Below are 14165 nucleotides of genomic sequence, written 5' to 3'. Positions count from 1 at the left end.
GTCTTACACGATATAAACTTTTATAAAGTTGAATAAATAGACACATACATCTTACGTGACATAATACATGTAGAATGTCACATAGGACATGAAATTGTCATGTAGGACTTCCGTAGGATGAATGTGGCTAGCTATTTTTTTTTAATTTTATACAAGTTAAGTGTTTACTTGTGTACACTCAAAATTGGAAGACGTAATGCCAGTTGAAACCAAGTTTAAAAACATATTTATGTATAATTATGCATGATTGTTATTTCATTCTTAACGTGGAATAAAAATAACATTATAAGTTATCTGACAATTTTATCGTAATCAAATATAAAATAAACTTTAAAATTAATTTCGAAATTAGTTATATCTTATCCCTCGTACCAAACGAGACGGAAAAAAGAAATGGGGTTAACGACTTCGTTTCATTTGTCTCTTCCACAAATCAATAATTCCTCTTTTTCTCTCTTAAACCCTAAACCTCTGTAAAAATCTCCCATTTTTTTCTTCTCCTCCTCCTAATGCTTCGATTAACCCTTAAATCACCCCTAAAATCTCGATTACTCTCCTCTGTCCGCCACCCTAAACCCTCTTTCTCCACCGCTAACCTCGCCGTCGACCACCCTGAACCACCACCACCAACTACCACAACCACCAGAGCTGCAGTTTCAAGAATCTTCAACTTTTTTCTCCAAAATCATTGCACTAAAGGCTCCGCAAAGCTTTTACGAGGTGACCCGTGTTTTAAAATTTTAATCTTTGAGCTGAATTCATCGGAAATAGAAGACATTGTTGAGAAACTGAGTTTTGAAAATTCCGAATCTGCCCTTGAGTTCTTCTTCTTATTGAGAAATGATTATGGGTTTAATCATTCCAGAGCTTCACACATTGCTGTTGCTCATGTTTTGGCTAAAAAACAGAGGTTTAGAGCTTTGAAGATTCATTTACAACATTTGGTTCAACAAGAAGGTATTGTGTTCTCTGCTATGGCATTAAAAATTCTATTTTTGTCACTCCCTCCGACTCGTATTACTTGTCCACTTTCCCTTTACACGCCCCTTAAGATATCGTAAATAAGAATGATAGTTTTACTAATTCTAGTGCAAGTAATATGGGATGGAGGGAGTAATAGTATAGTGTAACTATGGAGTACTTCTTACATTGCTCATTTTGTTGTTTATATAGATTTGTTGTGATTTCCAATCAGGCTTTGGTTCAGCTCATTCGATATGCGAGCTGCTTTTGATTCGCTTTCAGATATGGGACTCTAATCATGTTGTCTGGGATGTGCTGGTTTCTGCTTATTCCCATTGTCAGATGGTTGATGATGCTCTCTTTGTTTTTTCAAAGATGAAAGATTTCGATATCCAGGCTTCGGTATTTACGTACAATAATTTGTTGTATAATTTGAGGCACACTGATTACATCTGGGATGTTTACTATGATATGAAAGCCAGTGGGATAAACCCGAGCGAGTATACTAATTCCATTCTTATAGATGGTCTGTGCAAACAATTCTTGATTCAAAAAGCAGTTAATTTTGTCCGAGGGACTGAATGTAGAGAGTCTGAGCCTTGTGTTGTGTCTTTCAATGCTCTTATGTCGAGTTCATGTAAAATGGGTTCTGTAGATGTTGCTAAGTCATTCTTTTGTATGATGTTTAAGTGTGGATTTTATCCCAATGTATATAGTTACAATATTCTCATTCACGGATTAAGTGTGGCGGGTGCAATGGAAGAAGCATTGGAGTTCATAGATGATATGAAGAAACATGGTTTAGAGCCTGATTTGGAAACTTATAACGTCCTTGCCAAAGGATTTCATTTGCTTGGTATGATGAATGGTGTCCGGAAGTTCATTAATGAAATGCTTCGTAAAGGCATGAATCCTGATATTTTCACATATACAATGTTGAATTGTGGATATTGCAAAGAAGGTAATATTGATGAGAAGAGTATTAAGTTGAGAGAGGAGATGTTTTCAAAGGAGGGGGTCCATGCTAGTGCTATCTCAAACAACATGTTACTAAGCAGTTTGTGTAAAAGTGGACATTTAGATGAAGCTTTGAATTTGTTCCATGAGATAGAGAGCAGCGGTCGTAAACTGGATCATATCATGTACTCGATTCTCATTCAAGGCCTTTGTAAGCAAGGATTGGTTGATATGGCTTTTCAATTGTACAAAGATATGTGTTGTAAGAGAATTATTCCAAATATTGTTGCTCATAGATCTATTCTCAAAAGCTTCTGTGAGAAAGGGTACATATATGAGGCAAGAGTTCTGTTTGACGCTTTAATAGAATGCGACTTAATAGATGATATTTTTTTGGTTAATATTATGATTGACGGATATGCAAAACTTGGTGACATCGGTGAGGTTGTTCAGGTATACGAACTAATAACAGGGAAAGGAATAACCCCAAGCATAGCTACATTCAATTCCTTAATATATGGGTTCTGCAAAGCCAGAAAGTTAGATGATGCAAGAAAGTGGGTTGACACTATATGTGCACATGGGTTGATACCATCAGCGAGGACGTACACAACTCTTATGAATGCCTATGGTGAAGAAGGGAAAATGCAAACCGTTTTTGAATTGCTAGACGAAATGAAAGCAAGGTGCATAGAACCAACTCATGTTACTTACACAGTGATAATGAAATGCCTCTGTAAAAGAAGGCAGATTCATGAGTCTGTCCAGATACTAAAGACTATGTTACCGGATGATTTTCAGCGTGATGAAGTTTTTTACAACACCATTATTAAAAGTTTATGTGAAGCTCACGATATGGAAGGCGCTTGCAAATTATATAAAGAGATGGCGGTGCACGAACTTCAGCCAAGTCGTGTCACGTACAACATTCTCCTTAATGGTTATTGTACACATGGAGAGCTAAAGGATGCGGAGGAACTATTTTCTAAACTCCAAGATGTTGGCCTGATGAAATGTGATTACACCATTCTAATAAAAGCACATTGTGCAAAAGGATCAGTGCATAAGGCAGTGGTTCTGTTCCAAAAGATGATTGAGAAGGGCTTTGAAATCTCTATTAGAGATTATAGTGCTGTGATTAATAGGTTGTGCAAAAGAAACTTACTAGCTGGCGTAGATATTTTTCTGCGTATGATGTTGTTTCATGGCATATCTGTTGATTCACAGATTTGTTTTGTTATGCTTAACAGTTTCCGTGATCACAATTCTGTGTTCCAGTTGGCCTCTTTGATGATTAAGTGTGGGTTAGATACTGACTCTAATTGTGGCTAAGTGTACGAGACACCAATTCAGGATGATTATTGTGCTCTGCTGCAATATATGAACTTCTTGGTTCATGTGTGGTTAAGTGTACGAGAAACCAATTCAGGATGATTATTGTGCTCTGCTGCAATATGTGAGCTTCTTGGTTCATGTGATGTTACGAGAGAAGTTCGTAGAAGTTGTAACTTGATTTTATAAGGTATGTGAACCTATTTAATAACTCATTCCTGACTTCAATTTTTTTGGATTGAAAGGTTGGTAATTGCACTGACTATGCAGTTATATGGACTTGATAGATGAGGTCATAGGGCAATTATGTCCTCCGACGAAACACATTTTGTGTGGAGAAAAGACAGAGGACTTCGGCATCTGTAAGTAAAGTTAACAGTTACCGAATGTTCTTCTGTGTTTTTCTGGTTTTATGGTTATGGTATCGTATCCCTTATATTGTTCTGTTACCTTCAACTTTAGTACTATCAGTTCTTTGTTCCAGTTTTGACCTACTAGAATTGCTCGTATTTGTCTGAAGTTCATTTCAAACTAGTGAATTTTGCATCTGTTCCTCCATTAAGTCTCTATTTGATGATTTTTTGCAGATGCTCAGAAACATATAGGCAGCTGTCCTTTCGGATCCTAGCCCATAGGGGCACGCGAGTTGTACGACTGCTGGAGCTGTTACGGCTTGAGTTCTTGGAGATCATTCATGGCATGATTTGTAGCTCTTGCTTAAAGATTGCTCCATATTACCTTCTTTTAAGCAAACTTGCATATTTTCTTTGCAACTGATATAAGCTATAGAAAAGATGAGACATCTAAACAAGTCCCACTATAAATGTACTGAGTTAGTATAGTGTCAATCTATGTTGCTCAGACTCTTCGATGGGTGCGTGTCGGATTTGAAGGATCCATCACGGGTGCGGCAGAGCAACTTAGGTGTCAATCAGCCTATCTGATGCCTGTTATGCTTGCTTGATAGAATCATCTATGCTTAACAGTAGCTTTAATTTGTTGCTGAAAGTGAATCAATAAAACTTTTTGAGTGGCAGACTGGCAGTGTCACGATGTCCATATTTATTACTATTATCTAACATGAACTATCACATTTCATTTTTCTAGCAAATTATATCGGCGAACTTCCTAAAAAGGAAAACAATAATATAATATGTTTGTTAATTAAAGTAAGCCTTAAAATGGATACCAAACTAAAAAATTGCATGCTCATACAGTAAATTAAAAAGAAAAGAAAAGAAAAAAAGTTGCGCAAAATATTCCCTTGGTAAAGAAGAATAGTGTATTTTATTTACACCAATTGAAAATTATTCAGTTAGTTATAAATGATTTTAATTAATGTCGGTGCACTTTTATTTACTCAATAATGTAAATATATAACTTGGATATATATTTTTTAGAATATTTTCCTTTGTTAGCTAAGGATGGAGAAGTAGTAACGTATCCTTAAAGAATAAGTAAATACACATACAAATACGATTACGGTACGAAGTGACCTTAAGTTGTTAGGTAATAGGTTAATTTAATATTTTACTCCTCTTGTTTTCTCTTTTCCATACAGATAGCTACGTTAACATGGAAGGTGAAAAGCATACACAAAGACGATGTCGAAGGAGTACTAAGGAGGCACATGGTTTCGTAGATGACATGGTATTCGAGATACTAACGTGGCTACCAGCTAAGTCTCTTATGAGATTTAACTGTGTTTCTAAATCTTGGAACAGTTTGATACGATATGATCTCAACTTTGTCAATTTTCACATTGCTCGTTCTAGATATATACCGTCCCCTAGCCATCCACCTCTTATTTGAAGTAGGTATAAAAATACCTTTTTTAATTCCACACTACACGAATGTTCGCAAGTCCACAACATAACTTGTGAGTCCTCGTATTTATTTCCACCACCACACGGAGATTCATTTTTGCTCAAATCATTGCAATGGTCTGTATAACATCACAACAAGAGAAATAAAAGCCTTTCCATTCTCGCTTGGATATAAAAGAGATTGGAATTTTCCACGTTTGTATCTGGGATATGATCCCGCCACAAAAAGATACAAATTACTTCGCGATCGTATTTACTACAAGAAAAGGCCATGTTTAAAGATTCTAACTCTAGGAACAGCCCCACCCGGCTCAAGCTTCGCGGGCCAAGAAATTTGATGGGCTAGGGCGGGCCGTCCCTTCATATGGAAGGGCCTGAAAATGTTCAACCCAACCCTACCTTAGAAGGGTCAAGGGCAGGGGTGAGCTAGCCCTTTTTTTTTTTCTTTTCAAACTTAAAATTCTATAACATCAAGAAAATGAAAAGATTTTCAAATCAAATATGACAAACAATGGTGTTGTTTCAATAACACTAGCAAAAAATCTAGTATGATAGCATGTATCTAGGATACTAGACACACGTGATACATGTATATGGTATGATGCATCCCAGATACACGAGCGAGATAAGAGAGTAGTGAGCGAGATGGGAGGGAGGCGAGGGCACGGACTTTGTTTATGTATCCTATATACATGTGATCAATCCACATGGATAGAGTGTATTCAGAACAAATTAACCTAATTTTGAGTCCATGTATCCCGAGATACATGTATCTAGGCGTACCAAAATCTGGTAAGATTCATAATATTAAAACATAGCGTGTAATTAGCTCATATAACAGTGAGATTGTTGTAAATTACCCTTAAATAAATAGTTTCGGCCCATGGACCGACCTCGGTCAGCCCCGATCAAGCCTCAAGGGCCAATGACTTATATGGGTTGGGCATATAAGTCCTAGTTTTAAATGGACTTGAAAAATTTATCCCAACTAGGGGTGGGCATGGTACGATATATACCGAATTACCATGCCATACCATACCAAAAATTTTAATAATGTGGGGTATTATGGTATTTGGTATGGTATAAGTTATATCTTTTAAATTTTTTTGGTATTCGATAGGATATTTGGCATTTAGTAATAGCATACCGAAACACCGAATACCATACCGAAATATATATAGTTACATAAATAACATATATATTATTATTAAAATACTAACAAATATGCAACCTAGTATTAATATAAACTAAATGTTTAGAAGTTGAAACTTCGACTACTCTATTTCGATTGAAATGTATTTATATTGTAATTGTTTAACAAAATGAGTTGTTTGTACTTTATTTTGCATATATATTTCTAGATGTATTATGTTTTAGTATGATATCATTGAAACCTTTTTTAATTGTCAAAGTCATAATACTCTATTATACGAGTATATATTAGTCGAAGTTAAACAAATTATGGTTACCGATTTACCATACCGTCAGAGGAGGATTTAAGAAGATTTATGGGGTGTCACGTAACACTACCGGAAAAATTTACTAAAAATGTATGTACGATTAAATGGGAAAAGCATATAAAAGAGATATATAGTGCGAGTGACACTCCTAATAGATAATCTATGCGTAGCTCAATTGGTAAGCCTTTCAAATTTTTGAGACAATGTTGCGTATTCAAACCTGTGCAACTTTGTTATTTTATACAAATTTTATGTTTACTTCCTTCTTTCTCACTTTTTAGTACTAATTATTTCTTTTATATAGAGAGAGAAGTTTCTGGACATATGTACTCATCTAAACTGACATAAATTGTTTCAACGAAAAAGGGTCAAAACTGTCCCCGAACTATATAAAATAGACCATTTATACCCTTCGTTACATTTTGGGATAAAAAATGCCCCTGCTGTTATCCTAAGAGACCACAAATACCCTCAAGAGTTAACACCTCAAATTTTTGTTGACGTGGCAAGTCACGTGGGACTAATCCTTCCACCTAAGCGTTGCCAACTACTCAACTAGGATTCACTACAAAAGAACTAGACCTTTAGCGGCAACAACAGTCGCCACAAAAGCCCAGAAAATCGTCACTAAAAGTTTTTAACATTAAATTCTAATTTTGTGTTTTTTTCTTCATTGTTTTTAAAAAATCAAATATGATATCGATTAAGTAGGAGTTTGAAGACACTATATGTTTTATTTTTATGTCATATATAAATGTATAAAATGTACAATGATGCATTATATATATATAGTAGGAGATTTGAATCGAGAAGTAATTTTGATTATTTTTCGTAATAATATTGGATGTTTTTAATATGGATATTGCAAGTTATTTATTTTAGAAAATTAGGTCGCAATCAAAAATTAATTATCATATTTTTTTGTTGAAAAAATAGGTTTTACTAGCGAATGGTTGTTGGAGCCTTAGTCGCCACTAAAAATCACAACCTTTAGTGGCAATATTTTGGGATTTTGTGGCGACTTTGTCGCCACTAAAAGTCAAGTTCTTTTGTAGTGAATCTTAGTTGGCAATGCTTAGATGGAGGGATTAGTCCCATGTGGCTTGCCACGTCACTAAAAAATTGGGGTGTTAACTCTGGAGGGTATTTGTGGTCTCCTGGGATAACTGCGGGGGTATTTTTTATCCCAAAATGTAATGGAGGGTATAAGTGGTCTATTTCACATAGTTCAGGGGCAATTTTGACCCTTTTCCGTTGTTTCAAATTATCATTATATTAAAAATAGTTTTCTAATTAAATTACATGAATATTGTTCAACTCTTAATATTCTATCAATATTACGTATATTGAGACAAAGAAAAGTAAAATATATTATTTAAAAATTATGTAAAAATACTATAAATCATAATAATTAAAAAGCTACAACACGCGTCCTTTTTATATATCTCAGAAATACACACACTCGTCGCCTATTATTTCTTCTACAAGTTGTTTTCGTTTTCTCTTCGTTATTAATAAGGAAATGCTAGCTCCTTTGAATAAGAAATCCATGAGCGGCGCTGGACGCTGAAGTACTTATCTGAATTGAGGAGAAACAGAGATCATAGCTCAAAGTCGTTTACTATGTACAAAAAGCTTTTTTCCCTCTACAAAGCAAGGGGCATAGAACCAACTCATGTTACTTACACAGTGATCGATAATGATATGCCTCTATAAAAGATGACAGATGCATGAGTCTGTATAGATACTAAAGAATATTTTTCATCATGTTAGAGTGGGTAAAAGTCCCACATTGGTTGGGGAATGGACTAGTAATCTCCTTATATGGACTTGGGCAATCCTCCCCTCATGAGCTAGCTTTTGGGGTTGAGTTAGGCCCAAGTGTCATATCTTTACATGATATAAGAGCCAAGTTCATCCCCGTTTGGGATTTCGGTCCACGCGCCAGTTGGCCCTGGGCGTGAAGGAGGGTGTTAGAGTGGGTAAGAGTCCCACATTGGTTGGAAAATGGACTGGTGCATTCCTTATATGGACTTGGGCAATCCTCCCCTCATGAACTAGCTTTTGGGGTTTAGTTGGGCAAATGTGTCATATATTTACATGGTATCAGAGCCAGGACCATCCCCGTTTGGGCTCACGGTCCACGCGCCAGTAAGGCCTAGGCATGAAGGGGGGTGTTAGAGTGGGTAAAAGTCCCTACATTGGTTAGGGAATGGACTAGTGATCTCCTTATATGGACTTGGGCAATCCTAGCTTTTGGGATTGAGTTAGGCCTAGGTGCCATAGCTTAACATAGCCTGATGAAGTTTCTTACAACAGTACTATTAAAAGTTTATGTGAAGCTCGAGAATCGAGATATGAAAGGCGTCGAGAATCGAGATATGAAAGGCGCTTTCAAATTATATCAAGAGATAGTGGTGCACAAACTTTAGCCCAACTCGTATCACGTATACCATTCTCCATAATGGTTTCTCTACACATAGAGAGACTTGTATCACGTATACCATTCTCCTTAATGGTTTTTGTACAGATAGAGAGCTAAAGGATGCTGAGGAACTATTTTCTACAACTTGGTGAGGTTGTTCAGGCATACAAACTAATACAGGGAAAAGAATTACCCCAAGCATAGCTACAAAGCCAGAAAGTTAGATTATGCAAGGAAGTAGGGAAGAAAGAGAAAATGCAAGTCGTTTTTGAGTTGCTAGAGGAAATTAAAGCAAGGGGCATAGAACCAGCTCATGTTACTTAAACAGTGATAATGAAATGCTTCTATAAAATAAGGCAGATGCATGAGTCTGCTCGGATACTAAAGAGTATGTTAATCTTCGTCTTCATCTTCATCGGTGTCTCCATCTTCATCTCCAAAGTCACCTCCAAAGTCTCCAAAGTTCTCTCCATCAGCATCTCCTATGTCCTCTCCATCATCATCTCCAAAGTCATCTTCATACTCTTCTCCATCTCCAATTTCACATCTGAAAAAGAATTAGAAGTTAATATTAACAAAAAGGTGAAATGATCTAATCGACCTTTATACTTGTACGAATTTGTATTATGGACTCTTCTACTTAAACTGTTGCCAATTGAACTCTTAAACTCAATCAAAAGAAGATTTTTAAACCCCTCACTATGAGTGTAGTTGGTGAAATGGTCTGATAGACCCTTATATTTGTATCAGTTTGTATTTTGAACCCTTCTACTTACCCCTTTGTCATCTGTACCCTTAAACTCAATAAAACACAATTTAATAAATTCCTCTGACCATTGATCAAGCTTATGTGTCTTTAAGATGGCTGAGTTAGCGAAACTATGTGACTTCACGCACCTTAAGGCTAGTGAATAACTTTTTTAGGTTAAAAAAATATTAAAATTAAAAAAGAAATATTTTTTTAAAAAAACAATTAATTAAAAAAGTCTTTTCTTCTCCCCCACTACCCCATCTTTTTTGGCCATTTTCACGCCTGACCAAAACTTTTTTTTTCTTCTCCACAATTTACTAACACCGGAGACTAGCGCTTGCCGGAGACCATTGAATCGCAGTGGCGTGAGAGAGACAAACGGCGTTGGTGGTGTCATCTATCCAAGTAAGAAGTTAACAAAATAGAGATGAAGCGTCACCACTGTTTCGCAGTAGAGTGTGATAGAGAGGCAACACTGGCTAGTGGAGAGGAAAATGAGATGGGTGAGGGTACAGTCATGGCAGTGAAGAGGTTTTTTGGCCAGATCTGATGGTGCGGTGGCTTAGGTTGTTGTTTTTGTGGAGGTTGAAGGAGAAAAGAAAAATAGTGATGGTGTGCGGCGGAGATGAAGATAGGTAAGGGAGGAAGTATATGTGATTTCGCTGGCAAAAATGGCGACGGCGGTGATGACTTTCTCCGGCAACGGCGGCGATGGCTTTCTCCGGCGACGGCCTTTTCTTTTTCTTTTTTCTTTTTTCTTCTACGAAGGCCCCAAAACTGCTCTCAATCTATTTTCATAAAGATGTTATATTTCTGTTTAATTTCATTAAATAAAGTGATGCCTCCTTTTTTTGTGAAAAAAAATGAAGAAAAAAACAGGAGATATGGAGATGGTTTTGAGTTTTGACAGTGATTGTGGGTTAGGAGAGGTGGAGGAAAGGTGAGAGAAACAATAATTTTATTTTATTTGGTAAAATAGAAAATTTATTGATTTTTTTTCTTTTATTTAACATTTTTATTAATAATTAAAAAGTAGTTATGAAGAAAATTATGACTTGGCATTAATATATATGACATGGATTAATTATGTCTTTCTGTAAACAAATAAATATATTCATAAAAAACATACAATCAAACGTAATTAATTCAACCTTCACCAAACAGAGTACCCCATGAACTAAGTCATTCAATGCCTGAAATTGATAAAAGAGTATGGAACTCATGCTAAAATTCTAAAAACAAATACAAAGGAAATCAATTAGAAGGATTCTTTATGAGATTGGAAATAAATAGCAAGATGTTAGGTGTCATAAAATGTTTTGTTGTTATAGTTTGGTGACTCCTTCTATTCCTACAATCAAAAACATTAATTAAATAAAAGTACCACGGTATACGTATCAAAATATTAAAATATTACCCTTACCTCATCAACATCAAGCATAGTATCATCGATAAATTCTTTGAAATCCTCATACGTCATCCGAACACACTTATTGATTCCCATGGAAAGAGATTGCCCGGATCGATCCCCATGGAAAGAGATAGCCCAAATATAGTTTCAACGGTATTTCTAGAAAATACTTTTTCTGCCAAACTCATATTGCTTGAAGAATCACATTTCAAAATTACAGTTCAAATAGCTGAGAAAATTGGGGACTACAGAACCACTTCAATGCGAATCTTCATCTCCATCTCCAATTTCACATCTGAAAAAAAAATAGAAAAAATTATTAATAAAGAAATAATAACCTCATGAAAAACTAATTGGCGATTTGCGCTGTAGAAAAAACAATGAAACATATTCGCAAATTTATCATCGACATACGTAGTATCCTCATCATAGGAATATATTTCAGAGTACTCCAAATATAATACTTCATTCATAGCAAGATATAAGGTGTCATAAAATGTTTTGTTGTTATAGTATGGTGACTCGTTCTATTCCTATAATCAAAAACATTAGTTAAATAAAAGTAACACGGTATACATATCAAAATATAAAAATATTAACCTTACCTCATCAACATCAAGCATAGTCTCACCGATAAATTCTTTGAAATCTTCATACGTCATCCGAACACACTTATCGATCCCCATGGAAAGAGATAGCCCGGATCGATCCCATGGAAAGAGATAGCCCGGATATAGTTTCAACGGTATTTGCCAAACTCATATTGCCTATTATCATTTTATTTTTTATTTGGACATCCAATTTAATTTTCTAATTTGTATTTCTTTTTTTAAAAATAAAAGCTCACAATTTGTGAAAATTATTAAAATTTCCCCTACTTTTATATAATTATAACAAATGAGCAAATCATAGTTACAAATTGCATAAACAAAGTATGATTTCAAGACTCATAGAAGACATTCAGAAACTAGTTGAAGTGAATGAATTTAAGGATAAGGGTCTGAAATTTATCCCAACTTTGGTCGGATTTGCTGTTGTGGTACTAAACTTTCATGAGGACCTGTTACCTCCCTAGACTATTTAATACCGTATTTTAAACATATATATTTGCCCACGTGGACATAAAAAATAATGCAAAATTATAAATAGTAATGTGTCCACGTGGGCACATATATACCTTTAAAATACACTATTAAATAGTTCAGGGGGCAAAAAATATGGTATTAAATAGTCTAGGGAGGTAATAGGTCCTTATGAAAGTTTAGTATCGCAACAACAAATCCGACTAAAGTTGGGGTATTTTTCAGATCCTTATCCCATAAATTTACAATCACTCATTGCTACAGGGAAGCTAACAAAACTGCCGATAAGTTAGCCTGCCTAAGCCATGGAAGCAATGGAATTCAAATATTCAATTCCTTCTCTGATCTGCCAGCAGCTATTAAAGGGGTCACTAATATGGACAAATGGGTTTCCATCCCTTAGAATCAAAGAAGTAAAGGATAGCAATGTTATCTATGAACCTCCTTAGATTTCTTGGCCATTAAGGCCTTTTTTGGTTAAGGAGTAGTACAAATATAATAGCCTCTTCTCAATGATCTTATATATAGTTTAGGATGCCAAACTCAACCTGTAACTTTTTGCACTCCAAGATCAATGCAGGCAAAGTTTATATAAAAATAAATAAAAAATAAAAAGAATTGCATATTTCTATATAACATGACATTTAAAATACTAACAGAAGAGAAAGAAACATCTAAATACAAAGTTGTTAGAATTATAACATGACATTTATGTGCTTTCTTTGAGATTTTTTTTCATTTGAACACAATACAACAATAAAGACTTTAACGGCAATACATATGCCCTTTAGCAGTCATATAAGTTGTTGCTACAACTTTTACGGATAATTAGCTAATTGTCACTTAATTTAATGTTGCTAAAGACTTTAGTGATAATTATAAAATTAAAATAAAAAGGACGGGTAAAGATTCTAACCATTGCCACTAAAAGGTTTAATTTTAGTGGCATTTATTTAAGCAATAATAACAATTGCAACTAAAATCATCTAGAATTTGCATCTTGCATTTCTAGATGCAAATTGTCATGTATGTTTTCTTGTGAAAAAAGAATTTTACAGTCATTATATCATCACCTCTTGTAGCTGGTAATTTGTCTTATTTTTTATGTCACTAATCCCTCTTTTTTATGGTCGGTGACCGATCGTTAGTTATCTTGATAGTGTATAAGTTCTTATATAGACATGACATTGTGGGAGAAGTAACTGAGGTTGGTAGTAAGGTGGAGAAATTCAAAGTTGGGGATAAAGCTGGTGTGGGGTGCCTAGTTGAATCATGTCGATCTTGCGAAAATTGCAACAAAGATATCGAGAATTATTGTTCCAACCACGATGGAACACCAACGTACGGATGCTACTGAGACATAATCATTGTTCGTGTCCCAGAAAACATGCCCCTAGCTTCTGCAGCACCTCTGTTTTGTGCTGGAATTACAACTTACAGCCCGTTGAGGTACTTTGGACTAGATAAATCGGAACTTCACGTTGATGTAGTAGGTCTTGGTGGACTTGGTCATGTTCGTGTTAACTTTGTCAAGGCTTTAGGGCTAAACGTAACAGTAATTAGTGTTGTGACATGTTTGACATCACAAGTTTCGAAAGTGTTGTAACCAAACAAATATTATAAAATTGCATGTTTGAACATTTCAGTTAAGGAATTAAACAATATAACCAATAATACTATGAAAACACAACTCTGTTTACCAATACAAAGTAGAATAAAAACTATAATGTGATAAATTGGTCTACTATCAAAATTAGAATCTAAACAAATTCTCTAATACTCTTAAAACTAAACATCAATAATAAATTTCAATGGGATAATGTTTTCAACAAACCTGCTAACATGTCTTTCCGCAAAATGATAGGGGAACACCAGATAGGTTGAGCTGCTAATAAGACTTGATGTTGCAAAAGCACTTTTTCTATATCCCAGTGAGAATATTGGAAATGGAAAGGCTT

General features: G+C 35.1%; 1 protein-coding gene across 2 annotated transcripts; it reads left to right on the top strand.

Moving 5' to 3' along the window:
* Positions 1-438: 438 nt before the first annotated feature.
* LOC125867417 (putative pentatricopeptide repeat-containing protein At1g13630) lies at positions 439-3644 on the top strand. Of its 2 annotated transcripts, none has more exons than XM_049547913.1 (3): positions 439-957; positions 1196-3442; positions 3540-3631. In XM_049547913.1, exons 1-2 carry the CDS (start codon positions 510-512, stop codon positions 3250-3252), a joined length of 2505 nt encoding a protein of 834 aa, XP_049403870.1. In that variant the 5' UTR covers positions 439-509; the 3' UTR covers positions 3253-3442; positions 3540-3631. The 2 variants fall into 2 exon arrangements, with proteins under 2 accessions (XP_049403870.1, XP_049403869.1); XM_049547912.1 differs by having other exon boundaries at positions 440-957; positions 3523-3644.
* The last annotated feature ends 10521 nt before the right edge of the window (positions 3645-14165 follow it).

Source organism: Solanum stenotomum, chromosome 6, assembly GCF_019186545.1.
Source record: "Solanum stenotomum isolate F172 chromosome 6, ASM1918654v1, whole genome shotgun sequence".
Taxonomy (NCBI): domain Eukaryota; kingdom Viridiplantae; phylum Streptophyta; class Magnoliopsida; order Solanales; family Solanaceae; genus Solanum; species Solanum stenotomum.
This window is presented reverse-complemented; position numbering and strand designations above follow the sequence as displayed.

Excerpts from the sequence above, each read along its gene's own strand:
- LOC125867417 (XM_049547912.1), top strand. The coding sequence starts at position 510 with ATGCTTCGATTAACCCTTAAATCACCCCTAAAATCTCGATTACTCTCC. Across the intron at positions 958-1,195 it reads ACATTTGGTTCAACAAGAAG|GCTTTGGTTCAGCTCATTCG; the intron begins GTATTGTGTTCT and ends ATTTCCAATCAG.